Source organism: Cucumis sativus, chromosome 4 (assembly GCF_000004075.3).
Source record: "Cucumis sativus cultivar 9930 chromosome 4, Cucumber_9930_V3, whole genome shotgun sequence".
NCBI lineage: Eukaryota > Viridiplantae > Streptophyta > Magnoliopsida > Cucurbitales > Cucurbitaceae > Cucumis > Cucumis sativus.
In genome coordinates this window covers 7,918,420-7,941,572 of record NC_026658.2, presented here as the reverse complement: position 1 = coordinate 7,941,572, position 23,153 = coordinate 7,918,420, and the positions used below count along the sequence as shown (strand labels likewise).

Genomic DNA, 23,153 nt, shown 5'->3' with positions numbered 1-23,153 from the left:
GATCTGAAGTTTGTTCGATTGTGTGGATTCTCCCTTGTAATTTCTTATTACATCTCCATTTATTGATTATTTCTTCAATTTTCTTCAATTTTCTTCAATCATTGTTGGCATGTGAACAAGTTGGATTTGGTCAGAATATTTGCATTCCCCTTAGACCCAAATGTGGAAATTGTAGTGTTAGTGACCTATGCTCATCTGCATTCAAGGAGTCTTCAACACCATCTCCCAAATTAAATGGTTCAAGTTCTACCAAAAAGTTGTGATCATCTTTCTATATGAATGAATATATTTACTAGTCCTACATTTTTCCCAAGTTTTTTTGTTTTCTATCTTTTTTTTTTTTTGACACCATAATGATTTACGGATTTAGAGGTTCCATTATGGTTTCTATCGCCAAGTGTTGAATAGATAGATAGGTGGATATTGAAGGATCTCAATTGGCCAATGTTGTGTAGAACGAACCTTGTTATTAATGTTATAATGTATTGATGTTCTTGGTACGGATTTTACATTATACCATAATTTCATCATCGTCATTATTATTAACTAGATTTTCATGAAACTGTTTTATGATGCAATGTCACCCCTAATTTATAGACTTTTGTTCTACAGAAAAGAAAAAAAAAATTTATTATCAATTTTGGACTGGAACTATCTAGCGAAAGCGAAATAAACACTGACTTACCATCTAGAAAAAGTGTTTTAGAAACTTAGAGTGAAAGATTGTAATGTGTGAACCTATCTTGCACATTTCAAACTTTCAGTCGTTGAATCTCGCACCTATATCGCACATTTCAAAATTTCACTAAGAGTTTCAAAATGAAATTGCTATCCTTCATAAACCATTTAGAGTGATTCTATGTATGTTTAGTAAGTTTATTAGGTCCTAATGTTTTATCTCGCAACATCTTGCACCTATCTCGCACGTTTCAAACTTTCACTATGAGTACAATCAAATTGCTACCCTTCTAAGTCATTCAGGGTGATTCTATACATGTGTAGTAAGTTTAATAAGCCCTCATATTTTGTTGGAAGATAAAAAAAAAAAAGTAATACATAAATTCCTAAAAAACGCCAAAAAAAAGTTGTAGGCTAAAATAAAAACATCAAAATCTAGGTCATTGGAAACCCTCATACGCAACCTATAATTAACTCCAAAAAAAACTTTTAAATTGAAATTTGCATTATCACAACTAGATATAATTAATAGTTTCCAAGTTATTTTATACAACTAACATATAAATATTCAACAAACTAAAACTTAGTACACAAATGAACATATGTACAAAATGAAGTTAATGCAATTTCATCATATATAAACAAAACATCCTAATAGTGTATATCAAATCTAACAGATTGTATATTGGTATATTGGTATTGTGATCATTGTAATGACCCACCACGACTCTTTTGTAGCCACCAATCACCCCATTTTCTTGGGATCATGTTAAGTTACTGCTCGCTGACGAAGCTTCAATGGAGACTAAGAAGTGAAAAGCTTAGTACATTATTTGAGCATACTACAAAACAAAAATTTGTAGAGTAAAACAAATAAACTTGGATCCAACTCAATGCATGCTTTAAAAATTTTGAACTAGCTACCTTACCACATTTTGGAACAACATGTCACTATGACTACCAAAAGCATCCAAAAATTGCTTAAGTGACACTTTTTAAATCTCAACCACCTAAAAGGTTCCTAAGTAGCCATTTCACTCTCAACCTCTTAAAAAGTGCTACATTCCAGCTCTAAAAACAGTAGGGGTGTTTTCATTTTATTCTACTAATTTCCAATGATGCTTGAATATAATAGCTTCAAATTTTCATCCAACAAAATTAATCAAACGTAATAGGATTGTGAATTGTTCATATATTATAAGGATTTCGTTGAATCAATTTCAGTACTAACTTCATTCTAACAAGAGATGTCTTCAATTACTCAATCAAAATTTCCAAACTAATTAAATGGTTTTTCCTCAAGTTTTTAAGGTCAATTTTCAATTTCCAGAATGAAATTCATAATTTCTAAACCTAGAAACAAGAAGATAACACTCAAAATTTGAAAGAGAGAAACGAAAAATTAGGGATTAAGGACATATCAGAAGCAATTTGATGATGTTGCTAGCGCCAAAGAAACTGTGAGCAATGTTGAACTTGAGAGGCTCAAAGGGAGGAAAATAGGGCGCCAATCCGCATTTCTCGACGCATCTCCTGCAGCGAATCTTGCACGCCACATATGAACTGAACACCATGGAGGCTTGAACAGTCGGTGACGGTGAAGGAGACGCGATGATGACTGAGAAAGGAGAAGAGTTGAAGTCGGACTGCACTTTGCCTTAGTAGAAGAGAAAGTAAAAGAGAAGGAGAAAGCCACACAAAAAGAGAACGTGAGGGAGAAGGAAAAGGAGAAAATGACACAAAGTTAATTTTTAGGGTTTTTTAATTAAAGAGTAATATAGACTTTTCACAACTTATTTGTCCTAAAAGTCTTCTTTTTGAAAAACTCATCTCAAAACTCTCTATATTCATGCAAATAATCTCATTTTTTTTAAATTTCCCAAATAAAATTAAGGAGCAAAAGAATTTTGGATAGAGTTCAATAATAATGTAATTTTTCAAATTAATGATAAAAATTAGGGTATTACAGAAACAAAATACAAAAATATGTATCATCTAAAATCTGAAGGGGTGTCTAGGAGAGAAAAGGAATAAGGGAAAGGGTTATTTAACTCTTTCCTTGTTTGGGGAATTCAAGTTTAAATACTATTTAATCTATTTTCTTTTATTTATAATTTCTATACTTATGAGTTTTTGTTAATTTTAATCTTTTTATTTAAAAAAAGCATAGCTTACTTTTAAGTTATGAATTTGGTATAATTACGTGAATTTAAAATTTTCATTTCTTTTTTTACTCTTGGGCTTTCGACCCTTTTACAAAATACATAATATATACACTACAATAAAATAAAAAATGGAAAGACAGAAGAATGAAACATATTATTACAAGTTAAGAGATAAACAACAATTAATCTTTCGTTTTGTCATGGTTGTTTATTCTCCAAGTGTTTTATTCGAACTCTTTCTCTTTTCGTGTTTTTCTCAGGTCACTTGAGTCTCTCTTTCTCTCTGGCCTATTCAGGCTCTAGGCCTATTTGGACCTCTCTCCCACCCCCTTTTCTCTTGGTGGGGATGAAGTGCTTGTATATACTGTTTTTTCTATGGAAAAACTCTGCTCCTTTGAGTGTGTTAGTGTTGTCATCTGCTCTTGAGAAGTCATATCATTCCAACTACCATCCTTGTCGTTTTGTGAGCTTTCCTTGCATAATGTTATAGGTTCATCGCTTTGGGTTGTTAATCGTCAAGCACGATCCATCACATCGCCCTTGCACGAGATGTCGCATGTGAATTGCTCCTTTTACTTGTACCCACTTGTCATGTATTTAAACATGTTAAACACGTAAAATAGGAATGACATTTATGCAAACCATATTTCTAAATATTTCTGCATTTACAACATAAGTTACGCGTTTTGAGCATCCCTTAGGCGTTTTAGTCTCATTATTCTAACAAAAAGAACTATAATAACGGCATTTTCACACGTTATCAAGGTCCTACCGCAAATCTTTCTTTTCGCAAAACTTCCTTACGAACTAACTTCTTAATCGCAAAACTTATACTTAACCATATAAGATTTTATCACTTAATCCTTTTTGCGGGTTGTTTCAAATGCCAACTTCTTATCGCGAAGTCTTATTTCAAAATGCCTCATCTTATCCAGAACACCATTTTCAAAACACTTAGCCAGATTTTTCTTCTTATACTCAAATTAGAAACAGGTATCACATGACACTTTAACCATGATATTAAAACAGTGACACATCAATCATAACACTTAACAACCACCAAACCTTAGTAAAATTTCTCTCCAATTTTTCTTGCAACACCAATCTTAAACCAATTTTCTCCAACTAAGCTCAACCACTATTCATCGGAGCTGTTGGAGTTGTGGTTGAAAGTTTTTTGGTGGAGTCAGCGAAAGTGATAACTTGAGGTTGGTCAATTGTGTTCATCGTAGCTGATGTCTGAAGGTTGACCGGTGAACTTCTTAAATTAATTTTATCTTTTGTAAAAAACAAAGTATAACTTATAAGTTTAAAAATGTTTAATATTCAAGCCAAATGAAAAAAGAACAAACTTCCTAGATTCTTGTCCAAAACAAGGGTTGAGTTTAGCATGTCTAATGTCACGTGGTAATTTTGTTCACTCAACCAACGTGCGGCACAAAGGTGTTGGGGTTGCACCAATATAAGCCTAAGATGCAATTGGACTTGTTGGAACAATCTAAAGAAGAAGGAAATTCGTTGGTAAGACGTAGGCAAGAGTTGAACAAGGTGTTTGATGAAATGCTTAAGAGAGCTTTGTTGATGGTTTCCCAAGGATTGATACAAATGGACCCCTTTGAGGGTATTTATAGAAGTGTACAACCGACATCCCCTAAACCGCCTTACAAGGTCGCCAAAAATAATATGGAAAAATCTCGAGTGCTCATGACACTGTCTGGAAGTTTCTGGAGCCCTCTGGGCGCACGTGCGTGCCTGCACATGTTCGCGAGCCTTCTCAGCCGGTCACAAAAATTCTGAAACCTTCGAGAGGTTCTCGGATCCTTCTCCGTGTGTGTCCGTGCCGCGCGTGCCCATCTGCCGTGCATGCCTGCCGCTCTTGCACGCGCGTGCCTGTCTCGTGCACATTGGCGTGTCGTAGGCTTGGCATGAACTTATTCCTCTTCCTTGGGTCTTTGGACTGCTTGGGACTTGTTTGGCTCCCCTTGGTCAATGCTAAGGAGCCTTAATTGGCGAAAAATTTGTTGGGTCATTTTTGGGGCGTGACACCCTCCCCTACTCGATTTCGCAACGTCCTCATTGCGCTTTAAAATCTTCTGATTTCATCTTGAAATTGCCACAGGGTGTCTTCCTTTTCCCAACTTGCTTCGTTCTCTCGTAGTCCTTCCCAAGCAATGAGATATTCGTTATAACTGGGAACTTCTCTCCTTCGTATCTTCCTCTCTACTAAGATCTCCTTGATTTTTCTGTTGAATTCTGAGATCATGCAGGTAGGTGCACGAGAGGATTCACTTATGCTCGGATCCTCTTTGTCTTCATAAAAGAGCTTCAACATACTCACATGGAAGACATTATGGATCTTCAATCTGGGAAGAAGTTCCAATCTGTAAGCTGCTTTTCCCACTCTCTTGATGATAGAGAAGGGCCCTTCATACCTTCGAATTAAGCCCTTATGTACCTTGCGTAGGGATTTGAACTGGTTAGGTAGCAGCTTTACCATTACTTTTTCCCCTACTTGGTACTCTTTGAGCCTCCTTTTCCTGTCCGCCCACTTCTTCATCTTAGTGGCGGCCTTTGCCAAGCATGCCCTTGATATGTCACATTCTTCGCACCATTCCTTGATTTTGTCGAGGAAGTCACTTTTGGGCATACTTGTAGTTATAGCAGCCAGTTCGGTTTTCTGGCTTGCGACGTCATCGACTGCATTGGCGTTGCATGGTTTCGCTTCGATCTCTTGGTCTTCTTTTCTTGGCAACACAGTCATCATAATAGCGTCCTTCTTTTCCTCCAGTACTTTGTGTGCTTTTGGGACTATAGGTTTAGAACCTTTCTCCTTCGACGATATTCCTTTTGGGGTAACTACCTGGCATTGAGTGTTAGTGACTTCTTTCTTGTTCTACATGGTTGACTGTCTGATCACCGACTTTCCCTTCTTTAGTGGGATGATTGTTATTTTACCATCCACTATTGTAAGGGTACACCAAGAAGAATCAACGATAGCAATTACCCTGTCAAAGAACCCTAGGCCAAGCACAATATCAAAATCATCCATGGGTAGCACGGTGAAGTCAAGTTTACCTTGCCAATCGCCAATTTTGACCATCACACCTCTTGCTACGCCTTTAATGGCCTTTGCTTCCGAGTTTACCGCTTTTACAGTCCCTTTCTCGTTCGCGAACTTGAGGCCTAGTCTCTTGGCCTCATGCACATTCATGAAGTTGTGGCTCGCGCCTATGTCAAACATGGCAATAGCCTCTCTCCCATTTATATTTACATTTCCATGGAGTAGGCCTCTTTTGGTTGTTTGCTTGGCCTGCTTTAGAGCTCCGATATGTTGCAAGGATCCAATTTGTGGCATATCTTCTCCTTGTTTCGACTCAAGCAATTTAGCAATGAGTGCATTCATTGCTTTTCTATTTGGACAGTCTCTTGTCCAATGGGGGCCATTACAAACAAAACATGGAGAAGAGGGTTTCAACGACTCACCTCATTGAGTATTGTTATACTTGCCATGTTTGTGGAATGTCTTCTTTTTCTTTTCTTTTTGCTCATAGTCTTTATGCTTATGGCGATTGCCTTCACGTTTATTTGGACTAGGCTTTCTCTCTTTTGATTGAGCAGTAAAATCAACAAGCATCTCGACTGCAGCTATAGCGTCGTCCAATGTTTGGACATTGTGACAGTCTAGCTCAACTTTAGCCCAATCCTTCAGTCCGTCTCTAAATTGGAATAGGGCTTCCTTTACGGGCAGATCACTGATTTCAAGCATGAGAGTGGTAAATTCTTTCACATAGTCAAGAATGTTACCTGTGTGGTGCAGCCTTCGAAGTTTGGCTCTTGACTCCATCTCAGCATTATGGGGAACAAAATGCTTCCTTAACTCGGCCTTGAATTGTTCCCAAGTTTGAACGACATTCCCGTTTTGGTCGGCGTATCGTCGACGCCACCATAGTTGTGCGACATCCCTTAGGAATGTTGGAGCATTATTAATCTTGGCCTCATCGTGATCGGAGTGGGCTAAATTCGTTGGAATGCATGTTTACTTTACTTTACTTAAAGGTAAAATTTGCAAAACATGCAACTTTATATGTTTTTTCATGTGGGTTTGATTACATAACGTGTTGTTGTGTTGACTATCCTGCAGTTATGGTAGTCATTAAAAAGCTATTTTGTGTGATCCACTTAGACATATGTTTTAGGAATCATGTTGATATGTACTAAGGAACTTGATACTTTGCTTTATGTTGTTATAAATGACGTGACTTTGTTTGTTTGTAAAGTTTTATTTGTAGCATAGGTGTTTTGTTTGTCATATATACTTTGTGTTGTACTGTTGTTATAATAAGCATAGGTGTTTTGTTTGCTGAGTTTTAGATTTAAGTGTGTTTATGTGTTGGGAGAGGGGTAAGTCTATATTTAAGTTTAATAATCATCTTATTTATTTTAAGTTTATGTTTAACAATGACTTTGGAAGAGAGAGTGAGTGGAGGGAGTGATAATTTTATGTTTATGCTTATGTAGTTAGTGTTTTTATTTATCTTTTACGTCCTTTACGGATCTTTTGTTAAAAATCTTGGTTGTATGAACCTTAGCTTATTTTAAAAGGCTCATTTATTTGCTTATTAAGAAGGTGAAATTTGTTTGGTATGTCCTTGAACTCGAGGAAACTTAGTCAACTTTACAACAAATAATTTATGAATCGAAAAACTATCATCTTTCCATAATGACCAAATAAGTCAATAAAGATCGATGCCCATATTGAAAAACACAAAACAAAGAAACTAAATCTAAAAAAAAGACCAACTTCATTTTGGAAAAATGCATAAACAAAGTTAAACAGCTACTAATAACAAATGGTAAAGTTTGTGATTTCTTTTATTTATTTAGTTTTGAAAGAAAATGATCCAATTGGGTCAAAATCTATATTTGAGTTGTTTAGGTCGTTCAACTTTTGTTAAATAACTCATCATATTTTATTTTAAAAAATATATATTTTTTTTCAAAATAACATTTTCGTTTCTAAATTTGGAAGAAAATTAAATTTTAATTTTCATTACTTTTAAAATTAGAATTTGTAGTTGTTGAAAACAAAAGTATAAGACATTATTGTTCAAAGCAAAAAAATATGTTAACAATAAATATTTGAACCCATAGATATATCTATTTTTGTTAAAATGATGGGAGCACTCTAACTTTTGGAAGGGCACCAGTGTTCCATAGCTTAAATTTATTTCCTTTTTAGTCATTTAATCTAAATTTTACAAACAATTGAAAGAATGATACTTAAAATTCTCAAATTAGAAAGTAGTTCTTAGAAATGAAAATTTTTAAGTATAGAAGAAAAATATTTCAGTCTAGCAAAATTTGGAGCTAGTTAATAGAAGTCCAACAAGACAGGTGAAATACCCAAGAAGTCCACCAAGAAAATGCAAAAAACGTAAATGACCTATGATTACACGTTCTCATTAGTCTATTTAGCCCCACAATTTCTCTCCAACGTCCAACTTTTCAGTTTCAGCTACTCTATCTTCTTCTTCAATCTATCGATCGTCATAGTCCTTAAACCTAGTTTTTCTTTACTAATCATAGTTATTCAATCTAAAATTTTGTGATTTCTTGAAATTTTCATTTTGTTTTATATTCTCTAGAGTTTTGTATGTTATATTGTAATATACATGTGGAAATTATGTATGTTATATGGTTGTTTGTTTTGGTCGTAACTTTGATGTTTTTTTTCCTCTTAGTTTTTACATAGGTAGAGATAGACATCACTATATAGATAATCATAATGGAATTATGGTATGACGGTTTGTCAATGGTGGATATTGTCACACACCCCATCCCAAACCACCTACTCTTAGCCCAAGAGACAATGTAATTGGTCAATAGATACCACCCCTAACTCAATGGTACCTACTGACCCTAAAAACTTACCCTTAACTAAAACCAATAGCATAGTGAAAACATAACATACATTCAACTATAAACAACACAATAGAACTGTAGTGTAACGCACACTTTACATAATATAAAACATCACGAGCCTGACATATACACATATACAAATAACCAACATTCAAGTTAAAACTAACAGACTAAAACAACCCACAACCATAATCCAAGCTTATATACAACCCAAAAGACTAACTCAAAACTATGTCACTAGCAGATCGACGAATGCAGTTACGTATCGATTATCCACGATCTCTACCTGAAAAGTTAGAAAACATTTTGGAAAGCATATTTGTAAAACAATGAACTTCAATAACTTAGAAATTATTTTTAAAACGTTTAATGATCACTCACAATACTCGATTAGCCTCCCAACCTATAGATTTGCTCAATACTTTCTTGTCCTGAAATTAGAGAATTTTAACTTAAATCAATCCACTAAAGTAAAATATATCCAAACTTAACTCTAAAAATTCCAAAAACTTCAAAATTATCAAAATTGGGTGTCATGACACTACTAACCTCAAGGCTTGGGCAGCAGGTATGCACGCGTGTGTAGAGACCATCAGGAGGTTTGGCCGCATGCTTGTCATGCGCGCCTAGACTTGTCGCGTGCTAGGGTGTCGCGCATCTAACATCGCATGGACTCTCGTCGGCGCACACATGCACACCTTTAGTTGGCATGACCTATCGCATAGCCTGGTGTGCGCCCTCTTGTCGCTTAGCTATGCATTTGGCTATCTCGCGTGACACACCAATGCTCAAAATAACCTTTTTCGCTTACCTTGCGGGATCAACAAAATCTTCCACTCTGATGCTTTGCCAAACTCAACAACAATCCAAAACACTGATTTTTTTTAGAAAACTACTATCAACTTTAAATGTTCATAACTTTTAAACCATAACTCAAAAGAGTTTGTTGGATGGTGTTTACAATGTTATGTTTATGCTTATTATTGGACTAAGTTTAACTACAATATGCTTATTTGGACCCTTTAGCTATTAGGCTAGTGAACCTTGCATGTATGGTGTCCATCGAGGTCACCACCTTTAGATTGATAACTAAGTGTACATTTAGGTTCACTTTATGACTGATGTGTGTTCCTACGAGATCACAAGACTAATATGAACTATGATACCTCCTAATAGAAAGTGATTCACCTAGCATCTAGTGAGACCAGTAGTGGGTCCCTTACTGAGTATATTTATACTCACACTTTCTCTATCACTATCTATCAATTATAGAAAAGGATATAAATCTATCACATGCATTAAATTCAAATTAATCTGTCAAAATCCAATACCTAACACTTGAATTTGAGCTCTAGAATATGATATTAAAGATGAAGAAAGATCCTAAGAAAATGATTAAGTAATTAAAACCTAAAACAATTGTCAATACGTGTAGAAGAAAGAAGAAAGAAAATAATCCACCAAAATCACTAATTCCAACGGTTGTTTGAATAAAGAAGAAAATGAATATTAATGAATGAAAACCTACAATGACTATAAATACAATAGAAAGAAGAAGAGTAAAGAAAAGAAGAAAGAAGAAGAATACCAAGAAGAAGAGAATGCCTAAGATGAAAAGCAAGTTATCATCTGATGAAATAATTGTCATCGATGATCAAAATACCAACGATTATCAATGGAGAAACACACGACTCGCCAAAAGAACAACAAAGAAGAAGATGTCTTAATCACCATTCGAAGTTTGAATATGTTCGAGGGTATTTTTGGAAAATTTAAAAATTGAAGTTAATAGTTTCATTGTTCTTTTATTTACGTAAATTATCCTTTTACAAAAATATAATCTTTACATGTCTTTTTATAGTTGCTAATATATACTATAATCAATGTAATATTATTTATTCCTTAACTTTGACAAAAATTGAAAAATTGTATTAAAATTTAAAAATAGAAGATAGAATTCATTCTAGTGACGAATAAGTTTTCCTCTAAATATTGTAATGATCATGTTGGAAAAACTACAAACACTAACAGTTAGATGAACTAATTATTTTATTATTAATTAGTTTTGAAATGAAACTTTGTGCTATTGATTTAATATAAAACTTTATTTACTTTAACTTAGCATGTTTTACAGATTTGTTGGGTAAACGATAGAAACACTCATAGACACAAAATTTAAAAATGGGAAGAAATGAGTCGTGTAAAAATGCGAAATAAACAAAGAAAACTTATAAACTAATTAAACTTGTTTTGTGTAATAAAAACAAATGAGGTTGTATAGAGTTGAGAGTGAAAATTGTAATGGGCCAATAGACTAATAGCAATTCAATTAAAATACTATGGAAAATGTTATAGAATAATAATAATAATAAAGGTAGTTTTGAATGTTATAATAAATAATTATTTAGAAGCTCATAAATTGATCCGGTGAATTCGGGGAGTTTGACCACTGAACAATTCTCATTTCACAATTCTTAATTCTCAATTATTGGTTAGCTTTGAAATTCAGACACCTCTCTCTGTTTCTCTACTTTAATGGCTTCTTTAAGCCACTCGCTTCTGCCTAACTCTACGCCCTCTCACAATCTCTCCTTCTTCACTCCCATTTATATAATTCCATACTCAATTCCCTTTCCCTTCACATCCCCATCTCATCTCCTAATTTCTCCATTTCAATATAATCCCCTTCCCAATGGCTGAATCTGCCTCATCCGCAACTTCCATGCTCAAAGATGAGCTCGACATTGTCATCCCCACCATCAGAAATCTTGACTTCCTCGAGATGTGGAGGCCCTTCTTTCAGCCCTACCATCTCATCATTGTCCAAGATGGAGACCCTTCCAAGACTATCAAAGTCCCTGAAGGTTTCGATTATGAGCTCTATAATCGCAATGACATCAATCGCATTCTGGGTCCTAGAGCTAATTGCATTTCCTTTAAGGACTCTGCTTGTCGATGCTTTGGCTATATGGTCTCTAAAAAGAAGTATATCTTCACCATTGATGATGATTGTTTTGTGAGTTCTTTCCCTCTTTTCTCTTCCTTTTCAATTTTCAATGTCTGTTTCCCATCTGCTTTCTTTTTATGACCTGTTTGCTTTTGAATGTTCATTAATACTTCAATGTTTTTGTTGCTTTTGGAGTTCATTTGTTTCAAATTTTGGTGCTTGTAGGTTGCAAGTGATCCATCTGGAAAACCCATCAACGCACTGGGGCAGCACATCAAGAACCTACTCTGCCCTTCAACCCCCTTCTTCTTCAACACCCTTTACGATCCTTACCGTGATGGCGCCGACTTTGTGCGTGGATATCCCTTCAGTCTGCGCGAGGGTGTTCCCACCGCTGTTTCTCACGGCCTCTGGCTTAATATTCCTGATTACGATGCACCAACTCAGCTTGTTAAGCCTCTAGAAAGAAACACAAGGTATGGAGCAATTTCGAAAGCCTACTTTAATTGGATGGATGTTTTGGTCAATCTTTTTGTCTAATGAGCTTCATTGTCTGGAAAAGGTTTGTGGATGCTGTTCTGACTATCCCAAAAGGCACTTTGTTTCCCATGTGTGGTATGAATTTGGCATTTGACCGAGATCTCATCGGTGCTGCAATGTATTTTGGACTCATGGGTGATGGCCAGCCAATCGGTCGATACGACGATATGTGGGCAGGCTGGTGCATCAAGGTGTGCCCTTCTACTTCTTTTAATAAACTAAGAAAAACAAACCAGTTATGAATGATAGATTGATCATATGCAAGTAGACCTACGTTTTGTATGATGATCCTCCTGAATCATATTTTTAATTCCAATTTTTTTTTCGATCTGTAAAAACTCTGAGGAGCATGCTATGCTATTAGAACAAGTATTGTTCATCCAAATGATAGATGGATCACAAACATGTAGATCTTGCTTACACAAGTCCTTCTTCTGATCATAGATTTAGTTTTGAATTCATTATACGACATATACGTGAATGATAAATTGATTACGTAAACATACATGTAGGTTATATGTGACCATCTGGGGTTGGGAGTGAAGACAGGACTGCCCTACATCTACCATAGCAAGGCAAGTAACCCATTTGTGAACCTGAGGAAGGAGTACAAAGGGATTTTTTGGCAGGAAGACATCATCCCATTCTTCCAACAAGTTGTTCTTCCAAAAGATTGCACCTCTGTTCAAAAGTGCTACATTGAGCTAGCAAAGCAAGTGAAGGACAAGCTTAGCAAAGTAGACCCTTACTTTGACAAGCTGGCAGACGCCATGGTGACTTGGATTGAAGCTTGGGATGACCTTAACCCAGCTGGAGCTCCTGCTAAGTTGCCCAATGGAAAAGCGTAATTGTGTAATTTGTGCAACGATAGGTGTTTGATCTCTAATAACTTGATGAGTTTTTTGGATTTTGGATGTATTTTTTTTTCAATCTACTGTTTGTTATAAGCTGTAGAAACAATAAGACGTGGTGATCAGGTTCTAGTTTGTACCAGAGTTGTGATAGCCAGAACATATTAAGTGATATTTTTTTCTCAATATTAAGCCTTTCAAGATTAATTTAATCTGCTCAAGTTTTATTAATGAATGACTTGGGTTATAAATAGCCAATAAGAATACACAAGCTCATGGGCTTTATTCATAGGCTTTTACAAATGGTTACAACTGCTATTTAACAAATATAACAAATTAACTAAAAATAAAACTAACCTTAATACTTCTCCTCAAGATGGCTTTACGATATTAATGTTCCCCATCTTGGAAAGCAGGGTTGTAAATGAAGAGATAGGTAATGCTTTAGTGAATATATTAGCAACTTGGTGTTGTGTTCGAATAGGCATCAAATTTATTGCTCCCTTAACTATTTGGTCTCGAACGAAGTGGTAATCCATTTCAATATGCTTTGTGCGTTCGTGGAAGATAGGATTGGAAGCAAGATGTGTGGCTTCAGTGTTGTTAGAGAAGATCGGTGAGGGAGATAATGTGAATACATGTAAATCTTTTAGTAACTTAACAATCCATGTAAGTTCACTTGCTGTGGCAGCCAATGCTCGATATTCAGCTTCAACAGACGAGCGTGATACAGTTGATTGCTTCTTAGATTTCCAGGAGATTAGGAATCTCCTAAGAAGATACAGAAACCAATAGTAGACTTTCTTGTATCAAGACATGAGGCCCAGTCTACATCACTAAAGGCTTGGAGCAAATGATTTGCTGCAGCCATATGTGACTGACAAGGATGCGTGACATATTGACTAAGTTTGTGTACTGCAAACATGATGTCTGGCCGACTAACGGTGAGATATAATAATCTACCAATGAGTCTTCGATAGGAAGAGACATCAACCAATTCTTTTCCGCCATTTGCTTTCATTTTTACATTTGGATCCATTCGCAAGGAAGTTAGTTTAGATGCTAGAAGTTCTGTATCTTCTAAAAGTTGTAGGACATAATTTCTTTGAGACATGACAATCTCTTTTGTGGAATGAGCCAACTCTAAACCAATAAAATACTTCAATGTGCCAAGATCTTTTAGTCTAAAAGCAGAGTTCAAATATGCTTTTAGTGTGGCTATGATTTCTGTAAAGGCTCCAGTGATTATGATGTCGTCAACATATACTAATAGGGAAGTGAAGGAGGAATCTCTTCCTCTTGTGAACAAAGAGTAATCTGACTTGGATTGTGAGAAGCCGAGTAATATTAAAGCTTGAGAAAATTTATCAAACCATTGCCTAGAGGCTTGTTTGAGTCCATACATGAATTTGTGTAGTTTACAAACGAGTTGCTCCCCCTTTCTAGCAACCATGTCATGTTTGTAGCCAAGAGGAAGGTTCATGTATACATTTTCAGTTAGATCTCCATGTAGAAATGCATTATTTACATCCAATTGGATGAGAGGCCAGTTCATGGAAACTACAAGATTGAGCAAAACTTTAATAGTCACTAGTTTTGCTACAGGAGAAAATGTCTCAATGTAGTATAAGCCTTCTTGTTGGTTGTATCCTTTTGCTACCAACTGGGCTTTGTATCTTTCTATGGTTCCATCAGCTCTATGTTTGATTTTGGAGACCCATTTGCATCCTATTGAATGACAGTCATTTGGTAAAGGAACATTAGTCCATGTCTTATTTGTTTCCATAGCTAAGAGTTCAGCTTTCATAGCTTCATGCCAATGTGCATATGACACTGCTTGATGGTAGAATTGTGGTTCATGGGATGATGAGATATTTAAGGCAAGGTTTCTGTATTATAGGGAAAGGTGGTCATAAGAAAGGACTTTTTGTAGAGGGTATTTTAAGTTGGGGGATAGGGTATTTTTATTGTGTAGTAGGTTGCAATGGTAGCTTTGGAGATATGGTGGGGGTTTGGAGGCTCTGGTAGACCTTCGGATGGCTACTGGTTCATTTCTTCTAGTAGTTCTGCCTTGTTGTCCATTTTCTATGCAACTAGGACAGCTAAAGGAGAATGAAGGTGAATCATAAATTAATCCTTCATTAGTTAATATTGTATCCTAAGAATAAGGGATGAGAATCTAAATGAAAGAGAGGATAAATATAAACTAGAGCATCAATGAATGATTTAGTGATGTACTTTTCGGAGAAGAGATAATAAAAAAAAAAAAAAACAACTGAATTGAAAGAAAAGCAAGGAGGAAGTAGAAAGAAAAAGGTGATTACCTCTGCCCTAGTTATCTGTTGTTTGTTATTCAAGATATAAATCCCATGGTGCAAGATTTCGTTGAAAAGATCAGGAATATTTACTAGAAGCATCGACTTGAGGGGTGACCTCATAGATTCAGGGGGAGCCTAATGATGATCATTACTAGTTACACATTCTATTCAGGGGGGGCCTGAAGTTAAACGAATTATAGTTATGACTATTGTTGTAACAAGGATTTTTTGTTATTCAGAATGATCTTTAATAATTTTCCTGATCTGAGCAAGGATGCTCCTCAAACGTAGGTTAAATTTACCGAACTGGGTTAACAAAGTGTTGTGCATTTACTCTTTTACTTGTATCTTTAGTTAATTCTAAAGTCAACTGCATGTGGTATAACTAGAGGGTGCTTAACAGTATTTCATTTTTTTCAAGTATTATTAATAAAGTATCTAGTTTTGCTTATATTGTTTAGTCATTTGTTTGGCATGGCAGACTAGAACATGTTAATTTTAATTCTTTGCGAAAACTAATTAGTATGAACTTAATTCCAAAATTCACTTTGGACACAAATCATAGATGTGAGGTGTGTGTCGAATAAAAAATACTAAAGCAGTTTTTCATTCAACTAAAAGAATTACCAAGTCTTTAGAGTTAATTCACGGTGATATTTGTGACTTGAAATTTATGCAAACTAGAGGTGGAAAAAAATACTTTATTACGTTTATCGATGATAGCACAAGATATTGTTATGTTTTTCTGCTGAAAAGCAAAGATGAGACAATTGAAATGTTTAAGCTTTTATAAAAATGAGGTAGAAAATCAATTTTGCACAAAAATTAAGGCAATAAGAAGTGATCGAGGTGGCAAATATTGTCCCCCTTTTGAACAATTTTGTTCAGAACATGACATTATTCACCAAACTACTACTCCCTACTCACCTCAATCCAATGGAATTGCTGAACGAAAAAACCGAACACTTAAGAAAATGATGAACGCAATGCTTATAAGTTCAGGTTTACCCAAAAATTTGTGGGGAGAAGCTTTGTTGATAGCAAATTATTTATTAAATAGAATTCCTCATAAGAAGTCACAAAATATTCCTTATGAAAAGTGGAAAGGACGAAAACCTTCATACAAATTCTTAAAAGTGTGAGGGTGCCTAGCAAAGGTTGCCGTGCCTAAACTTAAAATAGTTAAAATCAGATCAAAAATTGTTGATTGCATATTCATTGGTTATGCTAGTAACGATTGTGCATATCGATTTATAGTTCATAAATAAGATATTTCAGATATACATGTTAATACAATCAATGAATGCAATATTCTTTGAGAATGTTTTTTCTCATAAAATGTCTTGTGAAGCAAGGTTACAAAAACGTTCGTTTGATGCTATAACGAGTGAATCTCATAATAGATCAAATGTTGAGTTAACGAAGGATGAGGAACTTAGACTAAGTAAAAGGATGAGGATCTCAAAATCATTTGGGCCTAGTTTAACTTATTTGTTAGAAAACAAACCTTAAACATTTAAAGAGCCCATGTCCTCTCCTGAAGCTCCATATTGGAAAGAGGCCGTGAATAGTGAAAGTGAGTCCATTATACATAACCATACTTGGGAACTAGTTGATCTTCCATTAGGAAGTAAACCACTTGGTTGTAAATGGATTTTCAAACGGAAAATGAAGACCGATGGGTCAATAGATAAATATAAGAAAAAACTTGTTGCCAAAGGTTATAAGCAACAAGAAGGACTTGACTATTTTGATACATACTCACCTGTTACTTGAATTACTTCAATTCGCATGCTCATAGCAATATCAGCTTTGCATGGATTTGAGATACATTAGATGGATGTCAAGATGACATTTTTAAACGATGAGTTAGATGAAGAGATCTACATGCAACAACCTGAAGGGTTTGTTTCTTCCAGTCAAGAAAAGAAAGTTTGCAAATTAATTAGGTCTCTTTGTGGACTAAAACAAAAACCAAAACAATGGCATGAAAATTTTGACAGTGTAATGATGGCCAATGGGTTTAAAATCAATGAATGTGATAAATGTGTATATGTCAAAAGCAATGAGAATGACCATGTCATTGTGCGCTTATATGTTGATGATAAGTTAATTATAGGTAGCAATATCAACATTATTAAGGCAACCAAACAAATGTTGGCCAATAAATTTGAGATGAAAGACATGGGTGTCACATATGTTATTCTATGTATTAAAATTTCTAGAACCCCACAAGGGTTAGTGCTGTCTCAATCACATTATGTTGATAAAATATTAAACAAATACACAAAACATGACATTGTGATTGCAAACACCCCAATTGATGCTAGTCTCCATTTAGGTACAAATAATGGAGATAGTATAGCACAATTAGAATATTCTCGCATCATTGGTAGTTTGATGTACATCATGAGTTGTACACGTCCTGATATAGCGTATTCTGTAAGCAAGTTAAGTCGCTACATAAGTAATCCAAGTCATGATCGTTGGAAAGCTATATTGAGAATTTTGGGATACTTAAAGCATACTAAAAATTATGGATTATACTATACTCGATATCATGTTGTACTTGAAGGTTATAGTGATGTCAATTGGATATCAAGCACTAAAGACTCCAAATCTACAAGTGGTTACATTTTTACCCTTGGAGGCGGTGCTGTTTTTTGGAAGAAACAAACATGTATAGCACGATCCACAATGAAATATGAATTTATAGCTTTAGATAAGACTGAAGAAGGAGCATAATGGCTTCAAATTTTTTTTGGAAGATATTCCCAATTGGTCTAAACCAGTGCCTGCAATATGTATACATAGTGATAGTCAGACAACTATTGGAAGGGCACAAAATATTATGTATAATAGTAAATCTCGACATATACCAATCATACAGCTACTCTCTAGTGGAATTATCACAATTGACTTTGTGAGGTCAAAAGATAATATAGCGGATCCACTTACTAAAGACCTAACTAGGGAGTTAGTTGAAAATTCATTAAAAAAAAATGGGATTAAAGCCTATAATATGAAGTTATCCAGAGAGGCAACCCAACCTAGTTGACTGGAGATCCCGAGATATAGGTTCAATGGGAAAACCGATCTCTAAATAACACAACAAGCACTGCATTAAAAAGATTTTACCCATTCTACGAATAATGAGGTAGTGCCAATATGGTTTTAGAGTAACCTTTATGCTTTTAATGATTTCTGTTAGTGATACTTATTAATAAAAAGAACATATATGATGTTCTGTATGTACATGAATCACCTATGTGAGTGTGAAGGGGTCGCTTCTATTAGAATTCTAAGGCAAAATTCTCTAAAACACTCATGAGACCAAGTGGTGTTTAAGGTCAAAATGAACACAACCATGAGAACAAACTTTGTTATAATTAGAAGATGTGTGATATCTATTGTTTTAGTTTACTCTACAACGATTGACGGTTCAAGGCATCATGTCTACTGATTAACCAAGTAAACTCGATTGATTTTCACTAGAGAAAGTACAAAGTTTATATTACTTATTCTCATGTAGGTTCTCCATTGGAAAATACGTAATGATTATTTTCTACCTTTGTCAAATTACTATTTATGGGGGGGTTGTAATAATTGGTTATGATTCTTCATGAATGGATGCATCATGTGTGAATGCATCATTTCATGAAAAGTGTTATTAACTAAAGGACATGACTTTTCGAATGGCCACAAAAAATCTATAAATAAGTCCTTTTGGTTGAGAGAAAAAAATACATCAAAATCATTTGTCTTCTATAAACAAAATTTTCTGCATATCCACAATCTTGACGTTTAGTAGATTCACATGGTTTCATTCGTAGATCTTCTATACGGGGTGCTACATTTAAAAGAAAGTTGATATGTTCTATTCTGGAAGACAATTACTCTAAATACTCAAGCACTAGGGTGATTAAATTTGTCTTAAGGAGACAACGTGAATTCGTTGGACTCAGATCTATATTTATGTATAATTTTCTGTTCATTGTGATAACAATCTTCATGACAATTTGATAATCTGTATAATAAAGCTCGTCGTCTCCAGTCGTTGTGTTCTTGACCTAAGTTGAATGACGTAGTATTTTGTTGTTCCATGCTGTCGTCGTCCTTTTCGTTGCAAGCTTTCCATCGACCATCAAGTCGTCCCTAGTTCATTTTGGTCGTAGCTTCTCTGTTTCGTTCTTTGGTCGAGCCCATCCATTTTACACGCCTAAATTTGAGCCACTTTGTTTGCATCCAAGCCAGATCTGAGCCGCGTGCGCTGAGTTCTCTTTTTCCAGGCAATCCACACCCAGTTCTTCTTTTCACACTGTCTTTTAGCTCGGTTTGTGCACTGTCCCTACCTCTACCTTGCCTTGAGCCATTGAGGTTTGTGGTAAAGTCCACAATTAGAATTTTGATAAGTGTTAATTGAGTTGGGGTTTGATTTAATTTATATAGGGTATTTGTGATTTTTTGAATAATTATATTGAAGATTAAGTTTTCACTTAGGTAAATGACATTTAAGACATTGTTCCAGCAATTTTTTTACCCAAATCTTTTCTATTATGCTTTTTTATCAATTTAAAAACAAATTTGTCATTTATGCAAAGTAAACTTCATATTTTCTATTCTTCTTGTCAGCCCTTTCATAAACTACTTAGGGCATTTTTGAATTAAAAAATAATAAATTAACAACGACTCTTTGCTATAAACACAGTTAGATATTCGATCAACTCTAAAATACTCATATTTTTATTTAAACTTTTTAATTAAAAAATTGTCTAAAATAGACTTTAAAATATATTGTTTAGTAGTAGTCAAACACCTTAAATTTATTTCTAAAATGACTTATTTTTTAAATTAAACACTTTTAAGAATGTATTCCAAACAGATCCATAAATATTTATACATATTTATGGGTTTGATATTTACATAAGAGATGGATCAGACATTAACGTTATGTCAAAAAAAAGATGCAATAAAATATCACTAAAATAAATATAATACAAATAATAAACCTCACCACTAATAAAGTGTAAATTTTTTTATTTTATTAATGAAATTTTCTTTTTAACTTTTGCAAAAAAAAGTGGGTCAACATGTTATCAATATTTGTCAAACTATAAAAACAAAGTGCAGTGGCCCATGTAGGTTTCGAACCTGCGATACCACAGCTGAGCCAATAGGCCTTTGTGATAAAATATCAAAAAGTTTATAAATTTGAATATATATAAAATGATAGTTTAATTTTAATGGATTTGGATGATGAGTGAAGATTATCAAATCCGATGGAGAGCATAACAGGGAGCGAACTTGCCGGTTTCGCAGTGGGCGCTTTGCTCGTTTGCGCCACCATTTCTGCCCCAAGAATCGACGCTTTCATCTCTTCTTCTCAGCGCAGGTTTTTCTCTACTCTTTTCATTTTCTGGCTTCTTCATTTCACCTAAATTTTGACGGGTTCTGTATGATTATCTGATGGAGTAACCCAATTTGAAAATAACCCATGACTTCTATTCATTTATGTTTTTGTTTCCTTCAGTCTGTCTGTTGGCCACTGGTTTAGGGATTGTTTACGCATTTTTTTTTTTAATAAGAAACCTTATTTGGTTTCCACTTTATGATTTATGCTTTTTGGATGCATCCAGTACTTAAACATTACATTTTTGCATCTATCAGTGACATTTCATTGGGACTGCTGTTGTTCATATCTGAAAATTGCATTTTCTAATGGATACATTGTTTTTCCTTTAGATGTTTTCTCCTTTAATTCAACCTCAACCTTCTACATGATTCATCCATCCCTTCCCTTGGAGAAATTATACATGAGGGGCTAGAACAAATCTGACGTGTGATTGTACATTGATGTATATGAATGAGAATTTAAAAACTGTATTTTAAACTTCAATCGAATGTTGAAAACACATTAAACGATTATTAGAGGGTGGGCTATTCATTAACATAATTATAGTTCAACGATAGTTGACATATATACTCCTTTCCTCCTTTCCTTGTGGCCGTACCCCACATTTGTTGTAGTTAAGATAACACTCCTTTGTATTCAGTTTAAGCATAAACTTCGTAAAAGGTTTGATTACCATTTTAGTCTAGGATTTTGGTTCCATGTCATTTTGACCTTTTTACTTTCATATGTCCAAATTTGATCAATATACCTTCAATAACTCTTAAATTTTGACCTATTCAAGAATAGAAATTGTGTGAATATGGTTACAAAGTTGGAAAGGTAATTAGAGCCTAATGTTTCTTTTTCTTAATAGGGATTGTTTTAAAGATTCATTGGAAGTGCATGGAAATTTCCATTGGACACTTGAAACTACAATGACTATAATAAAACAATGGATGTAGTTGATTATGATGAATGTAATTAAGTATTTTCTCTGCCTGAACAGATCCTTGGGCATGTGCAAAAGGTGTGGTGACCTGAGGATGATAGCATGTTCAAAATGTAAAGGAGTTGGATCAACCAAATCAGGTGGACTGTTTGGCATTAACATTCTTGCTGACTTTTACGAAGCATTGGGCAAAGACGAATCAAATGTGCCTTCTATCCCGTGTACGAGATGCAACGCCAAGGGTCGCTTCCGATGTCCAGATTGCTGCTCTCAACTCACACAAACTTGATTTTTGTTCCTTGATCATTTCATTCTAATGCTCCTCAGATGGAATGAAGATGTACCAATTATTGTTCTTCTATTAAAGCATTACTCATTAATTTCTCCTCTCTTCCACAAAAGCAGATGTGGTGATGAAGATTTCTACTTGAAACAGATTTTTGAACTTTTTCCATATTTGGGTTTGTGAAAAGGACCTGTATTTACTAAAGAGAAGCCAAGCTAAAAGAATTTAAATAACAATGTTCTTCCCATCGATACTCTGTAAAGGTTGGCATAAATTAAGAATACGATATGGGGAATTTTACCTTATTTCCTTTTCCATTTTCTTTCAATTTCACCCAATTGTATCCTAAATTTAAGTGTTTAATTGATAGATCTTCAAGACCACATTAAAAAGTTATCTCGTAAACTACACAGATTACACAAGACACAAAATCAAGTTGGGTGAAAAATACATTAAAAACAACCTACAAAAGAGAAGAAACCTTTACACAGAAAGCTTAGTTATAAATCGATATTTCATGAGTTCTCAGAATATATTTCATTGCTAGGATTTACTCTTAAATTTAGGGCTGATTTAGCACTATGTTCAAATATCTATTTATTAAGAAATATAATTATTTATCATGGATGGAAATTGATATTAATGATGTGTAATATAAGAAGATTTTTGTATTTTGCATTAATGTTACATTTTCATTTTAATTAATAATCTGATTTTTTTTATTATTTTCGATATTTTGCATTTAATGTAAATCTTCAGTTTTAATGAATAATCCAAATCTTAAATGGTAAGTAATATAGGGAATATCCCATAAAATTATGAATTGTTTTAGCTATTGGTTAATTGTGTGTTGTTTCCAAATTCTTAACATCTCTCTGTGTGGTTGTGTCTCGTCATTTTCTTGTTTAGAGGGTATATCAGTTCTTAGTTCTATTGGACATTTGCTATACTTTATTTGTCAGTTTTTTTTTTTATTCTGATAATACTATATATGTGTATATGAGATGATGCTTCTAAAGTAAGTTAAATATATACTGTTTATATGACCGATTCATGTTTATATCAATATAGTTCATTTCTATACTACGATTATCGTTGCGCTAGG

General features: G+C 34.4%; 2 protein-coding genes across 2 annotated transcripts; both read left to right on the top strand.

The window, feature by feature from the left end:
• Window positions 1-11,291: 11,291 nt before the first annotated feature.
• Window positions 11,292-13,316, top strand: LOC101207713 (probable UDP-arabinopyranose mutase 2). Its single transcript, XM_004137089.3, has 4 exons — window positions 11,292-11,781; window positions 11,938-12,188; window positions 12,275-12,443; window positions 12,765-13,316. The coding sequence occupies exons 1-4, from the start codon at window positions 11,458-11,460 to the stop codon at window positions 13,098-13,100; spliced, it is 1,080 nt and encodes a 359-aa protein (XP_004137137.1). The 5' UTR covers window positions 11,292-11,457; the 3' UTR covers window positions 13,101-13,316.
• Window positions 13,317-20,638: 7,322 nt separating this feature from the next.
• On the top strand, window positions 20,639-22,357 carry LOC101207960. Its single transcript, XM_004137090.3, has 2 exons — window positions 20,639-20,813; window positions 21,820-22,357. Exons 1-2 carry the CDS (start codon window positions 20,701-20,703, stop codon window positions 22,049-22,051), a joined length of 345 nt encoding a protein of 114 aa, XP_004137138.1. The 5' UTR covers window positions 20,639-20,700; the 3' UTR covers window positions 22,052-22,357.
• Window positions 22,358-23,153: the final 796 nt, after the last annotated feature.

Coding starts and splice junctions, on each gene's coding strand:
- LOC101207960 (XM_004137090.3), top strand. CDS start 20,701: ATGGAGAGCATAACAGGGAGCGAACTTGCCGGTTTCGCAGTGGGCGCT. Junction 20,814..21,819: donor ATCTCTTCTTCTCAGCGCAG/GTTTTTCTCTAC, acceptor CTGCCTGAACAG/ATCCTTGGGCATGTGCAAAA.
- LOC101207713 (XM_004137089.3), top strand. CDS start 11,458: ATGGCTGAATCTGCCTCATCCGCAACTTCCATGCTCAAAGATGAGCTC. Junction 11,782..11,937: donor CCATTGATGATGATTGTTTT/GTGAGTTCTTTC, acceptor TGGTGCTTGTAG/GTTGCAAGTGATCCATCTGG. Junction 12,444..12,764: donor GGGCAGGCTGGTGCATCAAG/GTGTGCCCTTCT, acceptor ACATACATGTAG/GTTATATGTGACCATCTGGG.